Source organism: Abramis brama, assembly GCF_963993115.1.
Source record: "Abramis brama genome assembly, chromosome: 18".
NCBI classification, from domain to species: domain Eukaryota; kingdom Metazoa; phylum Chordata; class Actinopteri; order Cypriniformes; family Leuciscidae; genus Abramis; species Abramis brama.
In genome coordinates this window covers 5,932,005-5,953,342 of record NC_139980.1, presented here as the reverse complement: position 1 = coordinate 5,953,342, position 21,338 = coordinate 5,932,005, and the positions used below count along the sequence as shown (strand labels likewise).

General features: G+C 38.4%; 1 protein-coding gene across 10 annotated transcripts in view; it reads left to right on the top strand.

Moving 5' to 3' along the window:
• Window positions 1–391: 391 nt before the first annotated feature.
• myt1la (myelin transcription factor 1-like, a) overlaps window positions 392–21,338 on the top strand; it is a 61,203-nt gene continuing 40,256 nt past the window's right edge. For 3 of the 10 annotated variants that reach the window (XM_084090256.1, XM_084090249.1, XM_084090257.1), the window contains exons 1-4: window positions 420–557; window positions 16,914–17,033; window positions 17,757–17,829; window positions 18,107–18,137. In XM_084090256.1, coding sequence (XP_083946382.1) covers window positions 17,757–17,829; window positions 18,107–18,137 — 104 coding nt within the window. In that variant the 5' untranslated portion in view covers window positions 420–557; window positions 16,914–17,033. Of the gene's footprint in view, window positions 558–683; window positions 766–16,913; window positions 17,034–17,705; window positions 17,830–18,106; window positions 18,138–21,338 lie in introns of those variants that run through there. The other 7 variants (XM_084090253.1, XM_084090250.1, XM_084090251.1 and 4 more) reach the window with 6 other exon arrangements.

Below are 21,338 nucleotides of genomic sequence, written 5' to 3'. Positions count from 1 at the left end.
GCTTTTTAGCCTGGCAGCCTCTGCGTCTCCAAAGCCGAGGGTCTGTGCTGGCTGTCTGTCTGTCGGTCAGATGAGGTGGGTAAGTCTGGCTCTGCATGCTCCACACTCGCTGCTGCTGCAGTGTCGCGTCGCTTCTGGAGACTGGCTCACACGCTTCTCTCTCTACCACCTCACACATTCTGCTCACAGCTCCCTCCCTACGCTCCAACTCTCTCACTCCCCTCCTCCCTGTCTGTCTGTGTCTCTCCCTCCCTCCCTTCCTCTCTCTCTCTCTCTCTCTCTCTCTCTCTCTCTCCCGCTCTTTCTACTGCCTCTCCAGAGCGGCTGCAGTTCCCTGCTCCTCCACTCTCTCTCCCTCCATCTCTCTAAGTGCTGGCGGAATACCGAGCTCAGACAAAGAAAGCTCAGGAGAACAGACGAGAGAAGTGAAAGAGTGTGCTTTGAGGGACAGAAAAAGCATTTTAAAGAGAAACAGAGAAAGACGGGTGCAGACTTTCAGACCTACGGTTTGTGAGGAGACAGAGGGAGGGAGAGAGAAAGACAGTGTCGCCATTTCAGTAGGTTTCACTTTGTTTACTTCTTGTTCTACTTGTTTAGCCATGCTGGCATGTCGTGGCCTCGTAATCTATGTTCGTTTATGAACAAGGAGTGTGCATGTTTGTCTGTGTGCGTGTGTTTTTAAGAGAGGAAGACGTTCTAATGCGTTCATGAAGACATCACTTTTGCATTCCAACACACAGAGCTGCAGAGTAGCTGTCTGACAAAGTAAGCTCCGCTACCTCTTTGCCTTTCAAACTGCAATGCTATGGCTATCTGACCGACTAATGGTTGTTCCCAACTACATATACGCATGACACTCAATAATTAGCGACCATAAAATTGATTTTTTTTACCTTAGTCTGACAGTTGAATCTTATGTAATACTTTTAAGCAAATCGTGATTTTGAACACTCATCTTTTTGGGCTAATCGTGCATGTTTCGGGGCAAAATGAAACGTCTGTCTTAAACATCTTCACCTCAGGAGAATGACTGTGACTCTGAAAGTTGAGTGATTTGAAGTTGAATGTGAGTTGCGGCAGGGCTTTGCTGGATGGGGCTGTTGTTGATTTACCTGTGGAACAAAGAGCAGAGAAGAGTTGCTTGTACAACTGGGGCTCATTAAACAGCCACTGATAATGCAGCCATAGGTGTGAGTATATTGCACAGAGGTGTTATATAATGTCAACCAGTGGCACGACACAGGCCAATGTGATTTAGTATGCACTGGACCTCCATCTAATAATAATCATTATTATATTATAAATAATTATAATCATTTATAATGATAAACTTTATTATTATTACTATTGTTGATGTCACAGCTGTTATTTGTATAAACAAATTATAATAATTTATAATTAACTATATTACAGTCATTATTATGAATACTATAATTATTTAAAAGTATTATGGTAATTTATAATGATTAACTTTCATTATTATTTAAATATGATAATTACATTAAAGTAATGTTTATAAAATAAAGATATTTAGTTAAAATGTTATGTAATTCAATCATAAAATCAACTAACAAAAATAATAATCATTAAAGCATAATTTATATGAATAATAATCATTCTTCTTGTTAGTTGGTTGTAAGATTTCTTAATGATATTAATGAAATGTTTGCATAGATTATCGGGTGTGCAAATCTCACACGCAATGATTGAAGCCAGTGCCTATCTGCATCAGTGATGGAGTATAATTCTAGAGAAAGATTTTGTGCATTATTCATACAACCATCTGAGCACATGTTTATGCAATGATGGGTGATATTGTTGACTGGGGGTGTTTTGACGGTTGCCCTTTTCAGCTGATCTGAGAACAGTCAAATCTAGTCAAATAATAGCTAAGGAGAAGTTCAGGTGGGAGGTTCTGGACCTGGATCAGCAGTGAGACATCTCAGCAGGAGTTCAAGAGAGAGCTGTCACACTTATGAATACTGTATGTGATCTCACATTGATTCCAGCATATGATCTCATTACTCTTATAGGTACCTAACGGTGCTTGTTAGTTAAGTTAATCTTACCATAGCAACATTCTTAGAAACGCAGATATGACGGTGACAGTGTCGTTACACTTGCAAAATGACTAATATGCTGCGTTTCTGCTTCTTTTTTCACTTCTTTGTGTTCTTGTTTTTCCTTTAGCTCCTGGTTTGGTTTGGGGAACTAACTGGCTAACTACAAGAGATTACATTAGATTATTGCAACGCTTCAGTAGAGAAATTACCATTTAAAATGGCCTTACTTGTATGCTTTCCTGTCAGAAAAGTGCCGCATTTAGGATCAGAACCTGAGCAGGCTGAGGGTAAGCTTGGGTTTGAGGTGGAGAAAGAGTCCTCAGGAGAAGATGTGATTTGTCTGGCTAGAATCTCCATGACCCCAGAGGGTTTCCTTTCCTCAGTGAGACATTTATACACTGAGGAAGAGAAAGACAGTGAGGGAGAGGGGAAACAGAGGGAAACCTTGCCCATTTCACAATCTTACAGGTTTAATGAGTCGCCAACCAACCCCCACCACCCCTTAACCACCCCATACACACGCACACACACACACACAAACACTAACCACTCTGTCTGATGTGTGGCATTGGCTCAGACAAAAATAGCATTGTTGGTGAAGGCAGACAAAATTGGATGGATTTCATTTATGTGTATATTATATATACATGCACATTATCCTGACCTCAATTAGTTATGCCTGTATGTTTTGCTCATTTGTCTGTAGCCTTTTTTCTGAGTTTGTGTTTTGAGAAATGGTTGACTAGTTTTCAGGGGTTTTTTTGTTTTTATTGTGATACAGTAGCGCATGGACTCTTTTTTGTTACATTCATTGGAATGTCACAGATGTCTATTCGGGAATCACATTCTAGTCATAATAATGCCATCGCAATGCTAACAATGCATTTGAGTGCATTTATATGTATAAAAATCAGCTTGTTATAAAAACAGAAAACCTGCCATTTTTTTGGATGTTAAAATGTAAACAGACATGAGAACATTAAGCTGAAGTTCAGAATGAAACTGAGGTAAAATGCAAAAATATGTCTTGGTTTTCAGATTATTTAGCATAATTGGCTATATTGGCTCATTGTTGCTGCAGTCTTATAGGGCGATAACATAATGCTAGCATTATGACAGTGCTAGTCAGCGCTTGCTGTCAAAGTGAGTGAGACTGTCTTATTCCAGCCTACCTATCAAACTCTGCCAAACTCCCGTCCAATTCCCCCTGTTTCCAGCAGATGTTACTTCAAGCTGGAGTGAGACTCTGGGCTTCTTGGTACTAGCATGGTGCTAAGCAAGCCATTTAATAATATATTCATGGTTTAGTGTTGAAGTTGAAAGCTGTCACTCAATCTACTGTGTGTGCGGTACCAAAAAGTTTACAGGAAGTTTAAGTAGCTCTGGTGGTATTAATGGTGGAGTTTTGCTGAATCATGTGGTGCTACAGGAATGACAGGCTTTTATTGGCTGATGAGCATGGACACACACATACACACCCAGCGGGCCATTCAGTGCTCACACCATGCTCATTAAGACTGAAGAACCACAATATCTCAATTGCTTTTTTTTTTTCAGTTTATGAATATTTATATGGGAATTTTTGGCTGAATCAATGAAGTTGGTGCTAGCGAGTTACATGACTAAGGTATTCACTCTGCAGTAGTTTGTGATGATGATGTTCGTACATCAAACATAATTCTTAAGGATATTGTACAACAAAAATACATGAAAATGTGAAAGAATTTAAATAAATATAATTAAAATTATAATACTTTTTTTAATAAATAAATAAATCAAATATAAAAATACAATATTTTAGAAAAAAAAATCCTTTACATATTTATTCAAAGTAAATATTAGATTCTCTTAAATTTGCTTTCACTCTGAATGATTTAGCATCACCAGATATCCTTGACAGACTGCAGTAGTGAATGGCAAAGTATCACTATATTGAATGCTTGAAAATGAATTGAAAAACATCTTTTATTCTGAGAAAAGAAATCCAATCTTACATTTTTTTTTTTTACTTTCCCACTAGTAAATTATCTCTGTGAACAATGCAAAGTAGAATTCGGTAACGAAAAAAGACCAAGCTCTGAATCAACAGTTGCATTATGAATAAAGGTGGCTTTTTATTTATATATGGGTCATGGTGTAGAGGTTATTTGGTTCTCCGGAAAGCCAAGAATCTAAGATTTTATCACATACAAACATGTTATTGTATATGAAGGCTATAACACTCTTTTAGATTATTCTATTGCCTTTTTCATGGGAAGCCCTGATCTATATTAGATGCTTCTGTGACCTAGTTGAGTAGAGGGAGGGAGAGAGGGAGGGAGAGAGGGAGGTGGAGGGAGAGAGGGAGGTAGAGGGAGGGAAAGAAAGAAAGAAAGAAAGAAAGAAAGAAAGAAAGAAAGAAAGAAAGAAAGAAAGAAAGAAAGAAAGAAAGAAAGAAAGAAAGAGAGAGACAACGAAAGACGGAATGAGAGATTTGTGTGAGGGTGAATAAAACATTCAGGATCAGCAGGCATGCAGTGTAAACAAACCCAGACTTTACCTCTTACCCCTTGTAAACATCTGCAGCCCAACAGTGTTTCAGGCTAAATTAGGACCATGCCAGTTTTAAATAACAATATAGCTTCAAAATTTAATTTCTTTAATGGATAATTATTCTGTTCAAGGGGAAACATGGACAATGGGGAATATTAGGAAATATCTAATCAGTATCAAGGATTCTAAAGGCTTATAGGCTTATAAACCTTTTTTTAAGGTGAAAAATACTTCCTATAACTTTTATCGTCAAAGACCCTGCGTCCAAACAAATGGTATTTTACCTAAATTCTTCAGTCACATGCTGGAAGCAGCCAAACTACAGTACTTTACTGGCAACATGGACAAGTTGAATGACATGGGAAGGGTAACACTTTATTTTGATAGTCCAATTTTGAAGGTTTAGTCCACTAACTTTGCAACTGTATTTCAACTGGCAGTCTTTGGAGCAGAAGTGTGAAGAGTACCTGAAAGCCATACCTGAGAGTGAAAGTACAGATACCTTACAATGAAAATATTCCCATTACAAGTTACAAGTCACCAATTCCGATACAACTTTAGTAAAAGTCTTAGAGTATCTGATTTTAACAGTATTTTACTTGTACTAAACGTAGGCTGAAAGGTGCGCTAGTCCTCAACACCTCAGAGACATGTCAGTGAAAAACAAGAAACAGTTGATTTGTGAGGAGAGCAATCACGTTTATTTTCTAAAATCGAAATAAAACTGAACACCACAATATTGCAACATCTATACTCAAGTTAAGCTCAAGTGCTCAAAAAGAACACAAGTAAACCAATATCCTTTAAAAAATTCTCTTCAATATAACGAATAAATAAAATGTTAAGTGAAATTAAATTGTCAAAGCCTACTAGTACTTGGTGTGCTGGTTTCTGCCTCATCACTGGCTGCATGTCCTCATCTCATATATGAAACACCTGCGATTCAGCAACTACCTGCTAATGCACTCACATATGCATGAAGTACACTATAATACACTTTATTTTGATGTTCCCCAAACAGACATTCTTCTGACTGTAAGAAACTTTGTAAGTACCTACATGTCAACTTATTCGACTACCTAACCTTAACCCTAACCCTAATCTAACAGTCTACTAATATACTAATGAGAGTCAGCTGACATGTAGTTGCAAATTAATGAGAGTCAGCTGACATGTTAGTTAATGTTTTAATTACATTAATATTAATTAATTAATTTTGTTGCAAAGTTACTTATACAGTAGTTAGTAAAGTAAAGTTGTGCAAGTGTCCAATGTTCCTTTTTTTTTTTTTTTTGACAAACTTTATTTGTCATTTAAATAAGTGCATAATTTGGGCATTTGAATGTAAAATCTTGTAATTTTCAAAGACAGTGGGCCTTATCGAGCTTAACTTATCAAGCACGTTCTGATTTTTATTTTCTTTCTTTTTATTTTCTTTCTTTATAAATCTAGTGTGTCAGTAACTTTAAGCAGTCCTGCGCTGTGTGGACACATTTACATACAGCCATCAATTGACACTTGTCGCCAGGATGTAGAGCCCTACTCATTCGAGCTGTGCCTCCCCTGATGTGCCCCAGACTTTGAAAACCCCTGAAATAGAGCACAAGTAGACAAACTGGGATTTACCTTTGCTCTCACAAATACAGAGTCAATCGTTCTCCAGCCATATCCATGAGTCTGATCATCGGGAATCTGATCATCGGGACATTGTAAAGTTGGTGGCAGCCTTTGAAAACGAGCATTGGTATATAAACTCCCCATAGACTCCCATAGATCCCCCCGTTCCCCATAGACCGCATACACTCTCCAAATCAGTACTGACCTGATTTTCCCATATATGCACAGTGACTCAGGAAAGCTATCGAGTCTGTGTTGAAAGCGCAACGCATACAGACGGCTATCCGATAATGGCGATGATTCACTCCAATCGGTGAGAGCATCTCACAACATGAGCTGGGGCCACATATGGAGGCCTATTTCCTGTTGCATTTGCAGACCCGTGGAAGGGAGGGGGGAGTAAATGGAGGGGCCTCATCATCTTTCTTTTTGAATGTGAAAAGGATTCCTTTTGTATGTGTGTTTGTACAGCGGGGGCATTTTCCTTAATAACTAATCTGGGGTGATTACACGAGTTCAGCTCTTAAGAGATCATCTGGTTTCTGCTCACTCTTTACTTTGTGTTGTTCTAAAAAAGAAAGTAGGATGGAGTACATTAGAGAGCTCAAATGGGCTTGAGTATTTTGTGTCTGCAGACATGGACACGGGTTGCTGGGGTTGTTGTTGCAGGAGTGTGTTAACAGAATACAAAGCATTTTAAAGAGGTGAACAGGTTCTGTTCATAGGAAGAAGATATGGCTCTCGAATTCTTAGAAGATGACAGAAGGATGTTTTGTGTGTGTGTGTGTGTGTGGAAGTGCTGTCTTAATTGCTTTTTAATGTTTATATAATCAGTCACGCTTCCTATTGTGCACTGCAAAAAATCATTGTGATTAATCAATCAATCAGTATTTTTGTCTTGTTTTCCAAGAAAAGCATCTAAACATCCTTTAAACAAGATCAAATTACTTTAGAAACAAAATTGCATAGGATATTAAGATGTTTATTTTATTTTTCTTTCTCTATTTGAAAATCCGTTTTTTTCTCACTCTTACAATAAACCTCACTTGTTTTGTCAAATTTATGCTTAAAACAATTAGCCAGTGTGGTAATTAAAGTTGACAGGAAATGAAAATATCTATCTTCTATATTTTTTTTAAATGCATGCTATTGATCTTATGGTAAATTCATCCATGCACCTTGTAATTTTTAGCCAAAACGTCATAACTCGACAGACTTCTCCAAACATTTAGTCTACACTCTGCCCTTTCTTACAATTGACTGCAAGCTTGCATTCACATCTTCCTCATCCAATCAACAATCAATGGATAGAACCGAGTCCCCACCCTTAAAAAAAAAAATTTCCCCAACCTACAATTATGGATTTTAGCTGTTTTTCTAGTCTGTCACAGTAAGTCCGGTCTCTAGTCTGACTAAATCATGTGCGCACTGGTGGCATCTGTGTTCCATCTGTCGTTCTCACCTTCGGTTGTCATTGTCGACCAGCCCTGTGAAAAGTTACATAACAACATCATACTGTATAACAGGGCTGGCATGATGCTTCAGTAGAGCATCACATCTTGCCTGTACCAACTAGCTATGAGGATATTTATATAAAATGTATAGCAGCACACACACACACACACACACACATAGATGGTAAGGAATGACCAGTCAGTAAATTAAGGAGTTGGCTCTAGGGTTTCTTTCCAGACACTGTTTGGGAGTGTCGGACAGAGAGCTCATAGAATGAGTCATGAAGTGGGAGAGCTGTTATTTTTAACACGCGCGCTCACGCACACACTCCGCCGTGCCTCACGCAGGCTGCTATGCAATTGGTTCACTGGGGACAGTCCTGTGATGGAAGACGTGAGGCAACACCTCCATTAGAGTCCAGTGCAGGCCCTCCAGCACAGTGACTCAGCTAAAACACACTGCTAATTATTCATTAAGACCAAATGTGCCCACAGTACACAGCCTGAGTACAGCTCTAAGCACACTGAACAACATCAGATTCCCTTATCCCACATACACATTGTGGTAGATATGGGTTTTTAACAAGATGAGTAATTTTTGTCATCCTTTGAAGGAGAGCTAGATGAAAATGGCTCATTATTGCAATTATTCATTTTAGGGAAGCAAGAGAGAGAGCAGGAGAAACAGAGAGTGAGAAGGAAAGAGAGAGAGAGGGAGTCTTGGCTGGTGGTAATTAAAGCACGTCCTTCTCGATAGGACGCAGCGGAGGTCTGGCTGATTGCTCCATGGTTTCTCCGTCTCTGAATGCGTTGTGAATGAGACAGACATGAGCACGAGCGCTGCATGCTGATTAAAATCATATTTCCTCTCCATCTCTGCTCAATCCGCGCTGATTTGCCTCACTGATTAGAATTCGCTGGTGACAAAGCTGGAGACAGAGCCCAATGCAACACATAACTAATCACATTCCAGCGCTGCACCGAGCTCATAAAGATGGGGAGAATTAGCACTCATACGCTTTTGGACAGATGTGCGCTGAACCGAGCCTGCAATGACTCATTAGTTGACAAAGAGCGCTTTGGACAGCCGTATGGGTTCGGTTATAGATGTCAGGCTCTCGTGTGGTTCGGTTGGTTTTAAGCAGATAAAAGCTCAAGCTCTGTTCCAAAACCTAGCAAGCTGACTCGCTGCCTACTGCCTGGATAGGCGTCCTAACTGTAAGTGAATGATTTGAAATGCTATGTAGCACCACATAGATGATGCTCTACACGCAAAGCGCACAAGAGACTCAACTCACAATAGATTTCTATTCATGTGACACCAAAGGAACAGCACAATACTCTTAATAATAATAAATATACACAGCACACATGAATTTGAGGCAAAAGTGACTCTTTCATTATGTCACATTATCATGTTATCATGTATTGAATTAATTATATTTCTAATACATTTCTAGAGTTGGAAGTACAGTATTTATGAGTTTCCTACATTTGAATTATCAAGGGAAGTCGTATTGGGAAACTTACAATTGTTGCAGAGTTGCGTGTCAATATGAAATTGGCTTCATGGCTTCAAACAAGTCAGTTGTGAATGGTATTTTGCAAAGTTTATGTACGACAGAGCTTATAGCCCATGCGTGCTGTAATATCTACGTAGTTTCACTTCCTTTGAAGGTCCTCATGGGAAATTCCTATGCTCACTTCAGAAATCGCACTTATGACATGGTGTGCGTTCAAGTGATTTTTGTTGAAGTAAATGGAGTTATTCTTGAAAATGATTATCCCTAGAAAATGATGGGAAATTTAGTTTGGTCGGTCAAGTCTCCTCATAAACCATATGAAAAAATGTATTTGCTATTCTTTTTCATCAACAGTAAAATGCCTACAAACCAAATTGTACTGTCAACGTTCACAATTTCATCTTATCGTGATAACATTTTTCTTATGCCGTAATTGACACGGTCCCAATCAGCTTGTTAAGTCTGACGTCAAACATCACAGTTTTCGGGTACAAACACTCTATCAGATCCCATGAAGCAAACGACAAATTGTGCTTATACACACTCAGTATTTAATATGTCACGAGATTCAGAAGTCTTTGCTTTTAGAAAGTGACTAATTTCCCACTTGACTTGAACGCTGCATGAGCTTGTCGCAATGCACTTTTGGATTGCTTCTGTAAAATGTCTACTTTTTGGAACATATCCTAGGACATCTTAAAATGCAGCCTTCGTAAGCAGCTCAATAGGTTCTAGAAGCGTTTGCCTTGAATTGCTTTAACAATCGAATGGCACTTTTACCTTCACAAATCTAAACAACCTCTTTGACGCTCTTTGGAATTGTTAACATATATGAGATTCCAGGCTCTCTTGCACGACTACGCGTGTTAGTGTGTGAAATGCACGTCTATGTGTAAGAACTGGCCGAGCTTTGTGCTATCCCAAATGCACACGAGCACATCGGCTCTGCAGCTGCAAGGGTGAGGCCAGCAGGATACTGTAGTGTAGAGGAGGAGATGTAATTAACAGGTATGGTGTGAAAGTGGCCAGATCAAGCTGCAAGGTGCCCCGCATTGAGAACAAGTTCATTATGACATTTTCACCTCCATTATGTGTCATGGGATGGCATTTGTGCTGTATATAATAGATGTTTTGTGTGTTTTTCTGTGTGTGCTTTAATTTGGAAAATTGCTTGGTGTACTTTGTTGGATTTTTCTGTTGTTTTGTTCTGAGTTGCCTTTTTTGTTGTGATATAATCATTAAATAGGACATAAATAAAAGCGACAGAAATTCTTCCACAAATTCTGGAATTAAAACTTGTTCTCACCAAGAATGATAATGATAGAGATATGGTTAAAAAAAATCATTCTATACTTAAAAGAATAGCAGAGTCCACACCACAACGATAACACCTCAGAGGAACAATATCATTGGAATCACTTTCAAATTGCTTTTTTCCAACTGATGAATGATAAAAACATTGACAGCCAATTAGAATCCAATCTGCTTTAAAGAGCTTGAGCATTTAAAGCAACAGACGACAAAACTGTTGCGCATGCATGTAATAAACAGAACATTTTTGTGCGTTGGTGTAGACGCTAATATAGATCGTTATACTGTAGTTATCTTTATAGATCTCGGTCTTGATGTCAACGGCCTTTTTAGCATTGAATAAATTATTCTAAAAAAAAAAATTCTCACTGTTGCCTCAACTGCTTTCAACTTGGCATTTAAGTGAGTCGGAAATACCTGATTTATGAGTTATCAGCACTTGATTAAGGGAAGTTGTGTTTTACAAGTGGTGAAACTCAGAATTTGCAACGCATGCGTTGTGACAACAGAAGTTCATGGCTTTAGAAGTCGGTTTGTGAATGCTAATGAATAATTTTTGCAAAGTTTATGTATAATATAGCTTATAGCTCACAAATTTTAAAGTCCCCCTGTGATGAAAATCAAGTTTTTTTTTGTTGTTTATATGTCTATGTGGTGTTTTTAATATGCTTTAAGACAAACCATGTGAAAGTCAATACCATTGTTGAATATTTTCTCTTTAAAACTGCAGTGAACCAAAGACAGTTTGAAATCACTGGTGTTTCTGACGTCACAATCTACCTGGTAACCAATCACGTCAACGTGTGATTGTCAACAAGTGTGAGTGTAGGCGGGGAAATTTGCATATTCATAGAACCGCGTTTATTAAATGAGGAATGGGTGTAGAGTTACATTCAAGCTATTTTAAGGCATGAATAATTTTTTTCAAGGAAAAAACTTTTAAAATATGTCATTTTGGTGATTATTTTATAATTGGTAAAATTATTGACTATAGGGGGACTTCAAGTTAATCGCTCACTTTTACAGTTTGCTTTTATGTTTTTGTTAATGGTTAGGCAACAGTATTTTTTCTGTTATTTTGTTCTGAATTGGCTTTTTTGTGTATTACTGAATAGGAAAATTTTGAAAGTGAAATTAGGATTCCACAAATCCAGGAATAAGAGTTACTGGGGAAAAAAGGTGATCACATTTGAATGCAACCATTAGCTCTCAGCTAGTCATTGCTGGTATAATTTGATGGGTAACATGCGATTTCTTCCTGTCAGACGATTCTGGCAGTTTGGGTGCCCACGTCTCCTCCGGGCCTGGCACCAACTTAGGTTGTCGAATGAGGGGCCAAAAGCTATTTTCCGCTGAACTGCTCCTCTCTCTCTCTGAGGACATGAAGTCTCAGGAAGCCTTCGCCTTTCCCGTCGCTGGGAGAGAGGACTTCTGGTGCCTCCGTTGCTATTGACGACGTGTTGGTTGGATCCCACGCGGTTGCCAGGCATCATTAAGACCTGATGGCACGGGTTTCTCTCTCCATAAGCAAGCCTCGAGAATGGCAGGGGCAATTAAAGCTCTTCTCTGCCTGATGGAATAGAATGAGGCCTCAGGAGAGAGAGAGAGAGAGAGAGAGACAGACAGAGAGAGAGAGAGAGAGAGAGAGAGAGAGAGACAGGAGTCAGAGAGGTAAAGAGTGAGAGAGAGAGAGAGAAATGAGATGGAGAGGGAGGCATTGTTCTCCAACCTTACCTTTGATGAGGATGCGTTAGAGTGCATCAGGGTGGAAGATGGGTTTGTTTCATTGTTTAGCACAGAGTGCCTTCGTGGATAGCATCCATGCCATGCGCTGTATTTGCTTGAGTCAGACTCCAAGCTCTGAGAGCCCTCCATGCAAGGGCCATTTGTAGATTAACTGCATCTGGCAAATCGAGAGCATTTCCATTAGTACTTAAATTAGGAAACTTACGATAAATATCCTCAGAGCTCTGGTACCATCTCAAAACAGGAGATGTGCCAGCATATGTTTTGAAGGAAAGGGAGCTTTCTTTTCAAAATACCTGCAACTGCAGGCCTCTGATGTAATTGTAATTTCAGGCTGATCTAGTTTTCTCGCTCGCATTCTGCTTATAACCTATGGCTTCATGGCTAGTCATGTTGCTAAGAATGAAGAGCTCTACTGTGCATGTGCTCTGATTCTAAATGAGGGCTGGAAAATGTGAGCAGCCCACACTCTCTACTGTGTGGAGATTGGAATTCTGGCTAGACTCTTTGCAGGCATCTGCATTACATGTTGTGCACACACATACACGCTCAAATTTGCATTACCGTCGCATTCACACCGAGTGAGTCACACCGACTGATAAGGTAGAGCAGAAGTCTAGACTCTTTAAAGCTATTTGAAGTATTGGGTGGCCAAACATTTTCCAACACTGACCACCGGACTTTATTACCCAGTGGACAATTGGGTGCCTTAAAACACACTGGCTATGTCTGGAATAGCATACTACCATGCTACTCTCACTATTGCTGCAGTACTACTAGATTTGCCAAAATGTGTTGTATACAGTACATACTGTTGAAATACAGTATCATGCAATGCAATGCCATTGTGATAGAGGAACGGGAAGAAATATACACTACCATTCAAATGTTTGAGGTTATTTTTTTAAATAAATTAATAGTTTTATTCAGCAAGCATGCAGTAAATTGATCAAAAGTGATAAAAGATTTCAAACAAATGTTGTTATTTATTTCACATTCTATTCATCGAAAAATCCAGAGAAAAAATCAGTTTCCACAAAAATATTAAGCAGTACAACTGTTTTCAACATTGATAATAAGAAGAAATGCTTCTTGAGCACCAAATCAGCATAATAGAGTGATTACTGAAGGATCGTGTGACATTGAAGATGCTGCTAAAAATTCAGCTATGCCATCACAGGAATACATTATATTTTAAATGATTAAAATAGATTACAATTATTTTAAATTGTAATAATATTTCACAATATTGCTGTTTTTACTGTATTGAAATAAATGCAGCCTTGGTGAGCATCTTTTAAAGACATTAAATATTTTTTTTCAGACCAAACTTTTGAGCCTTAGTGTAGGTCACAGTTTTTAATATCTTTTCTTTACTCGTTATTTGATCAGGCTGACAAATGTAAAGAATTTTTACATACAAAATTGATTTTACAATTCAAAATGTTTAAGAGCTGATAACTTGACACCAGGTCATGTGACAACAATGGAGCATATTACTGTTTAAAATGTGTAAAGCAGAATAATGTTTACCGTTTTGCCTACTATTTATAATAATAATAATAATGGAAAGTATAGACTATATACTGTGCCGTGTTCAGTGTGTAGTAAGCAAGTATTCCATACCGAACATAGCTGACATCTTTTTAACCAGAGAGTATATGAAATGAATAATGTCTCATGACGTGATTGTTTCAGGCCTCTTGTAGACATGATGCCATCTGAATTGGGGCCAAGCAACCACCAGCCAAGCAAATCTGACCGGTCACACCGCATAAATCCAGACCAATCTCAGGGTCACTGACACCAGCACACTAACGTAACATGGACAAACATGTGTCTTGAATCAACAGTAAATATGATTTTGGATTTATACGTGCCATGGTTTTTTTTGGACTGTCCGGTGGGGTGATGTTAGGCAGGGTTGAGGGGAAATTAGCTGGAGAGACTGCATGCCGAGCCTTGAGGGTTATAGGGTCATGTCTCTCTGACTGGGTCACTCTGTTCCTGATGACTGAGCGTGATGCACACTCACACAAACACACATGCACACACTCTCGTGGGGGCGGAGAGGCTCACAGTGGTGCTGTGCATCTGGAGCAGTTTTTAGATGAATGGGATGTGACAACAGCACTGCCAGGCGAATGCCTGGGCAAGAGTGTTTTTTTTTTGTTGTTTTTTGAAGATTTTGAACTGATGCTAAAATAGTGAAAATTCTCTAGCTGGATCATTTGAATACCATCTTGATACACAGTGACTGTAGTCTGTAAAACTTATTTTGATATCCTGATAATTTATTAAAGAAGTAGTTTTCCCCCAATTAAAATGCCGAATATCTGATACTGTCAGCGGAATTTTGTCTGATACCCAAAAACCATGCAGTTAACAGCAAATATTGTCTGATACCCAAAAACCAGTTAACAAAACTATCTTTGTCTGGTACCAAAAACTGTATTAATTATTGCTTCACAGCATCGCCCTGTGACGCTAAAAACATAATTTCTCTTGAAACCACACAATCATTTAAAATCAAGATTAAACGACAACATTGCAAGAGCAAGAGAAATAATAAATAATGTAATAAAAATGAACAAATTATTCTATGATTAAATGGAATTATATGATTATGATGATTATAAATGAAATACAAAAAAACTAAATAAAACACAACACAGATGTATGGTCACTCTTTTGAAGCAACAAATACAAAGGTTGCGATTGAAAATCCTTAGATCTTTCATTACCTCCAAAGTGTCATTACAAACCAGTATACCTCTCTTTATTCTGTGATAATAATAAAAGACAAAATTGTAAAGAATTATACTAGTCACTCTTTTCCATGAAATAAGATGCTTCAGAAAGATGCGAAAGTACTATAAAAGTATCAAAAAGTGGTCCATACGTCTAGGCTTGCTATGTTCTAAGCTATATATAATAGATTTGTGTGAACAAAGCTATTGTGCCCCCCCCCCCACCCCCACCCGGCTTTTTAAGTTCTAATTTATTGCCAATTTTCCTCTTCAGTGAGCTTTTAATGCTGTGACCAGTCAATGAGCTGAACTCACAAACCGAATCAGTCTAATTCGTGAACATTTAGACTGGTTTTGTGAAACGCGTTAAATAATTCATTGGAAAAGATCTGACTCAAAAAAGAAGCCGTTTCTCAATATGCGTTCTTAATTGATCTTGCGTCCTTGTGTTCTCGCACTACGTCATCATCAACCGCCAATGCCTCACGCAAGAGATTCCTTCTGAAAACTCTTAACTCTGTTGGATGGTGCTGTCAGTTGAGCAACAAGATTACAGCACATCTCAATTCTCACAAATATGCGTTCTGTGTCCTCGTTTTCTTCCGAGTTTGTTCTTTCAAGGTAGCCTGGCTAGGCCAGTTCCATGAGAACACAGTCAGTTCCTTTGCCTTCTTAGAATTAAGAAACAGAATGTTTTTCCAGGCATAACTACTTATCTCATGAACACTTAAGAAAAGCTAGGGCAGATAGCTAAGTAAATGAAGTAAATAGCAGCTCCGTTAATGCACCTCAGAAGAAAAAAAAATTTCACAACCTGAGGGTTAAAAAATGATGTCAGAATCTTTGGGTGAAGTATTCCTTAAAAATCAAAACCTTGGCAATCTTAGATAAACCTGAGGCTATAATGTGTGCAACGCAGCCCGCAGGTATGCAGGATTCGCATGGGGAAACGCTGCTTTCGGATAGGACGTGTCGTGCAGAGCTCTGAGACTGCAGACTCTTCTAAAAGAGCCCATACTTCTCCTCTCAAAAGAGAGAGAGAGAATTAGATTTTAAAGCTGTATGTCTCACTTTATGTGAGACAGAAGGGTGTTGGGCATGAATACTAAACAGTGTTTTCCCCCAATTACAAGCAAGCTGGGCCAGTTCGCTGCCACTGGGGGACAGCTGGAGCTCATATGCTTTGATTTGACCAAGTGAAGTTCAGATGAGAGCTTCCCATATTGCCCCAGAATGAGTGATTCTGCGTTCTATCAGTGGAAAGAGGGGCGGTGTGAGAGTGAGCACATATTTTGTCGTGCGAAGGAGACCTGAGAAGGTGTTACGTACAAAGATCCGTCTTTCTAAGGAAATTCGTTCAAGTCTGTATTTCTGTCATTGAAAGGTTTTCAATAGACATCTCCAGCATTTGGAGAGCACCCTTTGTGTCACTGGCCTTGGCGCTGACAAATATTTCCATGCACATGCAAATCTGTGTGTGTCTCTCTCTCTCTCTCTCTCTCTGTCTCTCTCTGTCTCTCTCTCTCTCTCTCTCTCTCTCTCTCTCTCTCTCTCTCTGTCTCTGTCTCTCTCTCTCACACACACACACACACACCCCAAATGCACCAACAGCACACATTAACAGGATTTGCAAGGAGCATGAGATAGAAGTGTTAGCTTGTTGACAGATAGAGGACTAGAGCACTCAATATGTTAGTGTGTGTTTGTCTGAAAGCATATGGTTTTCTGAAAGAAAAGTTGTTTATATTATATTATATTATATTATATTATATTATATTATATTATATTATATTATATTATATTATATTATATTATGTGCATCTGTATGTCTTTCCTTATAACTGTACCTCATTTCAGTCTGCAGATTTAGGCTAATACAACTACAGTTCATGATAAATGATTATTTTCCTTTAACAGAAAATGAGTTTTGAGGAACAGCTTTGAGGGACACACAGCGGACAATTCTGCCTAATCACACCACACAGGAGGCGCTCCTCAGAAAACACATCTGTCCCACCATCAACCAGTAAATCTCAGGTAATGTGCTTTGCATTTCGTTTGTTCTTGGCAGTAAAGTTGAATTGTTACACTACTGTTCAAAAGTCTGGTATCAGTACGATTTTCTTTTCTTTTTTTGCCATCACAGGAATAAATTACATTTTAAAATAGAATGATAAAATTAAAATAGAAAACAATTGTCCTGCTTTTTTTTTTTTTTAAACCAATCTTGCACACTATTACACAAGAATTAAAGTAGTTAAAGTTTTTTTTATTGTTTATATTTTTAATGGCTAAAAACCATTATGTATTCTTAATAAAAAATGCCGGATAAGTGCATATTTTGTAATGATACTGTACTGAACTACAACAAAGAGGCACGATAATATTGGTCATGGCATGCTATACAGTGATGTTTCCTTATGTTTAGTGTGCAAGGCCCTTACAAGTGCCCAAATCTGTGATCATTATAAACTGATTCACACTGTTGGCAACTAGAGTGCAAAATTATGCACAGCATAGATTTTCATACAATATAAACCATGATACATTATGGCCACATGTACCACATGACCAGTGTAGTTATCCATGGTTCACAGTCTGTATTTTTCATAATAAACACATTCTTTTATCATCTATGATCTGTCTCTCATGCAGTTCATAACCATCCCTTCTACAGACATCATTGCCCTTTTACTCTTGGTTTTACAGTTGCTCAGAGAGTTGACGAAGGTCAGGCTAATTGCTGCTTCTTTTCTCCAGATGGAGGTGGATGCGGCCGAGAAGCGTCATCGAACACGATCTAAAGGTGTGCGAGGTACAGCGCACTCACATGGTATTAGCTGCAGTCTCAACCTACGGTCAAATCCATTTCCCCACTTTCAATCCATAACTGTGTCTTTATTGCCTTTCACGAATCATCACTGACGTCAGTCAGTAGTGATTAACATGGACTATTGATTGGACAGGTGAAGCAGGATCTGTGAGGCCGGAAAATTAGTCTGCTCATAATAATATGATTCTATTATGTGATGAATCTCATGTTGAGATGTTTCCTCACTAATTGTTCTCTCTTTCTTTTCTTTCTTTTTTTTTTTTCTTTTTTTTTGCAGTTGCCGTGGAGGCTGCACAAGAGCTGTTCAGGTCAGTCTGCATACAGTATGGGAGTCATTCAATTAAACTCACTATTCAAATCAGTCCACAACCTTTACTTTCATAATGGGATTTCTGAGCAGAACAGGATATTCAAGGTGATGCAAGATATTGCATTTTGGTATACACTGCTGTTCAAAAGTTTGGGAACAGTAAAAATGTTTTATGTCTTTTGTAAAAAGTATTCTATGGTCACCAAGGCTGCTGTTATGTGTGTAAAGATACAGTAAAACTACCGTAGAAATAAAACAGTGAAAAATTATTACATTAACTGTTTTATATTTGAATATATTTTTAAAATGTTATTTATGGCAAAGCTGAATTTTCAGCATCATTACTCCAGTCTTCAGTGTCACATGATCCTTCAGAAATCATTCTAATATCCTGATTTGGTGCTAAATTGTTTTTTTAAATTATTATTATGATCAATTTAAAAATGGTTGTGCTGCCTAATATTTTAGTTTTTCTTCCACAATTCTTTGATGAATAGAACAGCATTTATTTGACATAAATATCTGTGGTACCTTTATAAATGTCTTTACTGTCACTTTTGATCAATGTAATGCATCCTTGTTGAATAAAAGTATAATTTATTATTATAATTTTTTATCTTACTTACTCCAAACCTTTGATTAGATACCTTATAATTAGATAATTTTAAGACCAGAAATGCGTATATACGAAAGTATAAGCAGTTTCTGTCTTTAAAGACCAAGGGCCAGATTTACTAAACAGGGTAAATTAGCGTGAGAGCGCAGTTCCAAAAAAGCGCCCAATAGGAGTGAAAAGTTCTGCGCATGATCTACTGATGACACGCAAACTAAAGAACACAGACGCAACCTGATCATTTCCATTATGACCAACCAAGAGCAGCCCAAATTAGCATCTGGTTTAAGACGTGCTTTTTTTGGCCGGTAAATAATGGCTCAAATACCAGTAAATTGACTAGCGCAAACCTTATTAAATCACCTTGCATGATTCATTTAAATACTTTCCACCCATAAATTTTGCTTCTGAAAGGGAAACTCCTACAAATGCATATACAATAAGGTCAGCCGCAAAAATAACCCTGTGCACGCCTTTTCAGTGCAAATTTTTCGCTGCGTGTCTTTAGTCAAGCTGTTTGTAAATCTGTCCCTAAAACAGTTGCATGACGCAATATGCATTTCCGTTTAAGGTGGCATCAAAGTATAATTTTGCTAATGGATAGTTTTTTATGTAATTTGCAAGTACAACAGGCAGAACCTATAAATAGACCTTTCAGTGAAATTGCCATAAGTGAGAACATATGATCTCCCAATTAGTATTAGTAAATATCCCTGCACTCCTAATGAAATCGTGCATCATGATGAGAGTGAATGCTCTGTTTTTCCTCCAGGGCAGTGAGTCGTTTTACTCATATCTGCCTGTCACTTTTCCCCTGCATATCTTTCCCTTAAGCACAATTTACAGGCCTCCTAAATCGCAGCATTTTCCTCATTAAGAATGGTTTAACACCCACGCTGTTGTTAAAAAAGATTCTTTTTTTATATTTTGTGGCTACGTGTCCAATTACAATGACAGCGGCAAGGACACAAGGGTGTGCGACTGTGTGAGTGTGTTATGACCAGTTTTCCAGAGGCACCTCTACCATGTCATCTGTATTATGGTATCAGACCAAGCAGAGAAGTGAAATTCCCTCTCTCTCCTTCCCAATCATCAGGGCAATCTGCTTGATCAGCAGGTCCAGGCCTGTAGCTGCAGGCATCTTTAACACCAGTTACACTCACTGATGGGTCACCAGCTTGATCAGACACAGATCCCTAGCCAACATTACCAAGGGTAGATGCAGCTCATGTGATAGGCTAGACATGTTCCCACTCAATTCCCTACTCTTTTGCTACATTTTAAGCTTAAAATAGCTTCAGGTTTAAACGTGTATTGTTAAACATGCACAGTCCAGGGTTGCCAACTCTCACGCATCTCGCGTGACAGTCACGCATTCAGCCTCAATCTCACGCTCTCACGCTCAACAAAGAAATCTCACGCAAAAATAGACATTCTTCTGTGCTGTATTTTTTTTCACTCATGTGCACTAAATTTCAGAATTACTATAAACAATTCAGGCTCTTAACTACTGGATGGACCACTAGTTATGGCGCAAATGATTTAAAAATCTCCCACAATCAAGAGCGAGCACGCATGCGAGACAGAGACTGTGCTCCAAACCAACCGATAGCGCGCGCACGCACGGCAGAGAGGGAAAGTCTTACCCCCCCCGTTTGAAGTCTTTACCCCCCCCCCCCCCCCCCCCCCCCCCCGTTGGAGAAGTCTCACTCCGAGCTAAACTGAAAAGTTGGCAACCCTGACAGTCCAATTTCAAGACTAAACGTGGTGTGGGGAATCTACTTTGAAACTGTAGCTTTATACTCCAAATTTGAAGTTGTTAAACTTCTCTCATGCCATCTTTTGCAGAAAGTAGTTAGTTACACTGTAAGCTACTAACAGAAAGTAGCTATCGGTTGTACACTGAAGCTACTTAAAGGGCAACATATTTTTCAATATATATAACTTCCGATTATATTATTTATAGACATATTTACAAAAACTAAAATACAGCCTAATTTATATTGAATATTAAATTATAATGTATATTATATTATAGTGTATATTATATCATATTTAGTTTTATATTTATATAAAGTCTCATGTGGCTGCAGGGAGATACATGTGTGTGTGTGTGTGTGTGTGTGTGTGTGTATGTGTGTGTGTGTGTGTGTGTGTGTGTACACCCTACTTTATGGGGACAAAATGTGAATTTTTTTTGTCCCTATGAGGGAAAACAGCTTATAAATCATACTAAGTCATGTTTTTGGAAAATGTTAAAATGCATTTTTAACACTGCATGCGTGTAGATGGCCACAGTTGCCAATGTGCAGAGGGAATAATATTTAAAAGTTTCAGGTATGGTAGTGTTCATCTAGTTATACTGTTTAATGATGCTTCTTAGGCGATCACTGTGCCGCGATGCTGGTCTCTCACATGCGGAGAGAGAAGCTGATGTATGTGTGTGAGGAACATACATCATATATGTGTTAAAATTAATAAATGACACAGTGCAGGAGAGCCATTCATATTCTCTGTTTTTATTTGAGCTCCCTCAGATGAACATGTAGGAACATTCGGTTGCGTTTTACTGTTAAGGACTTTTTT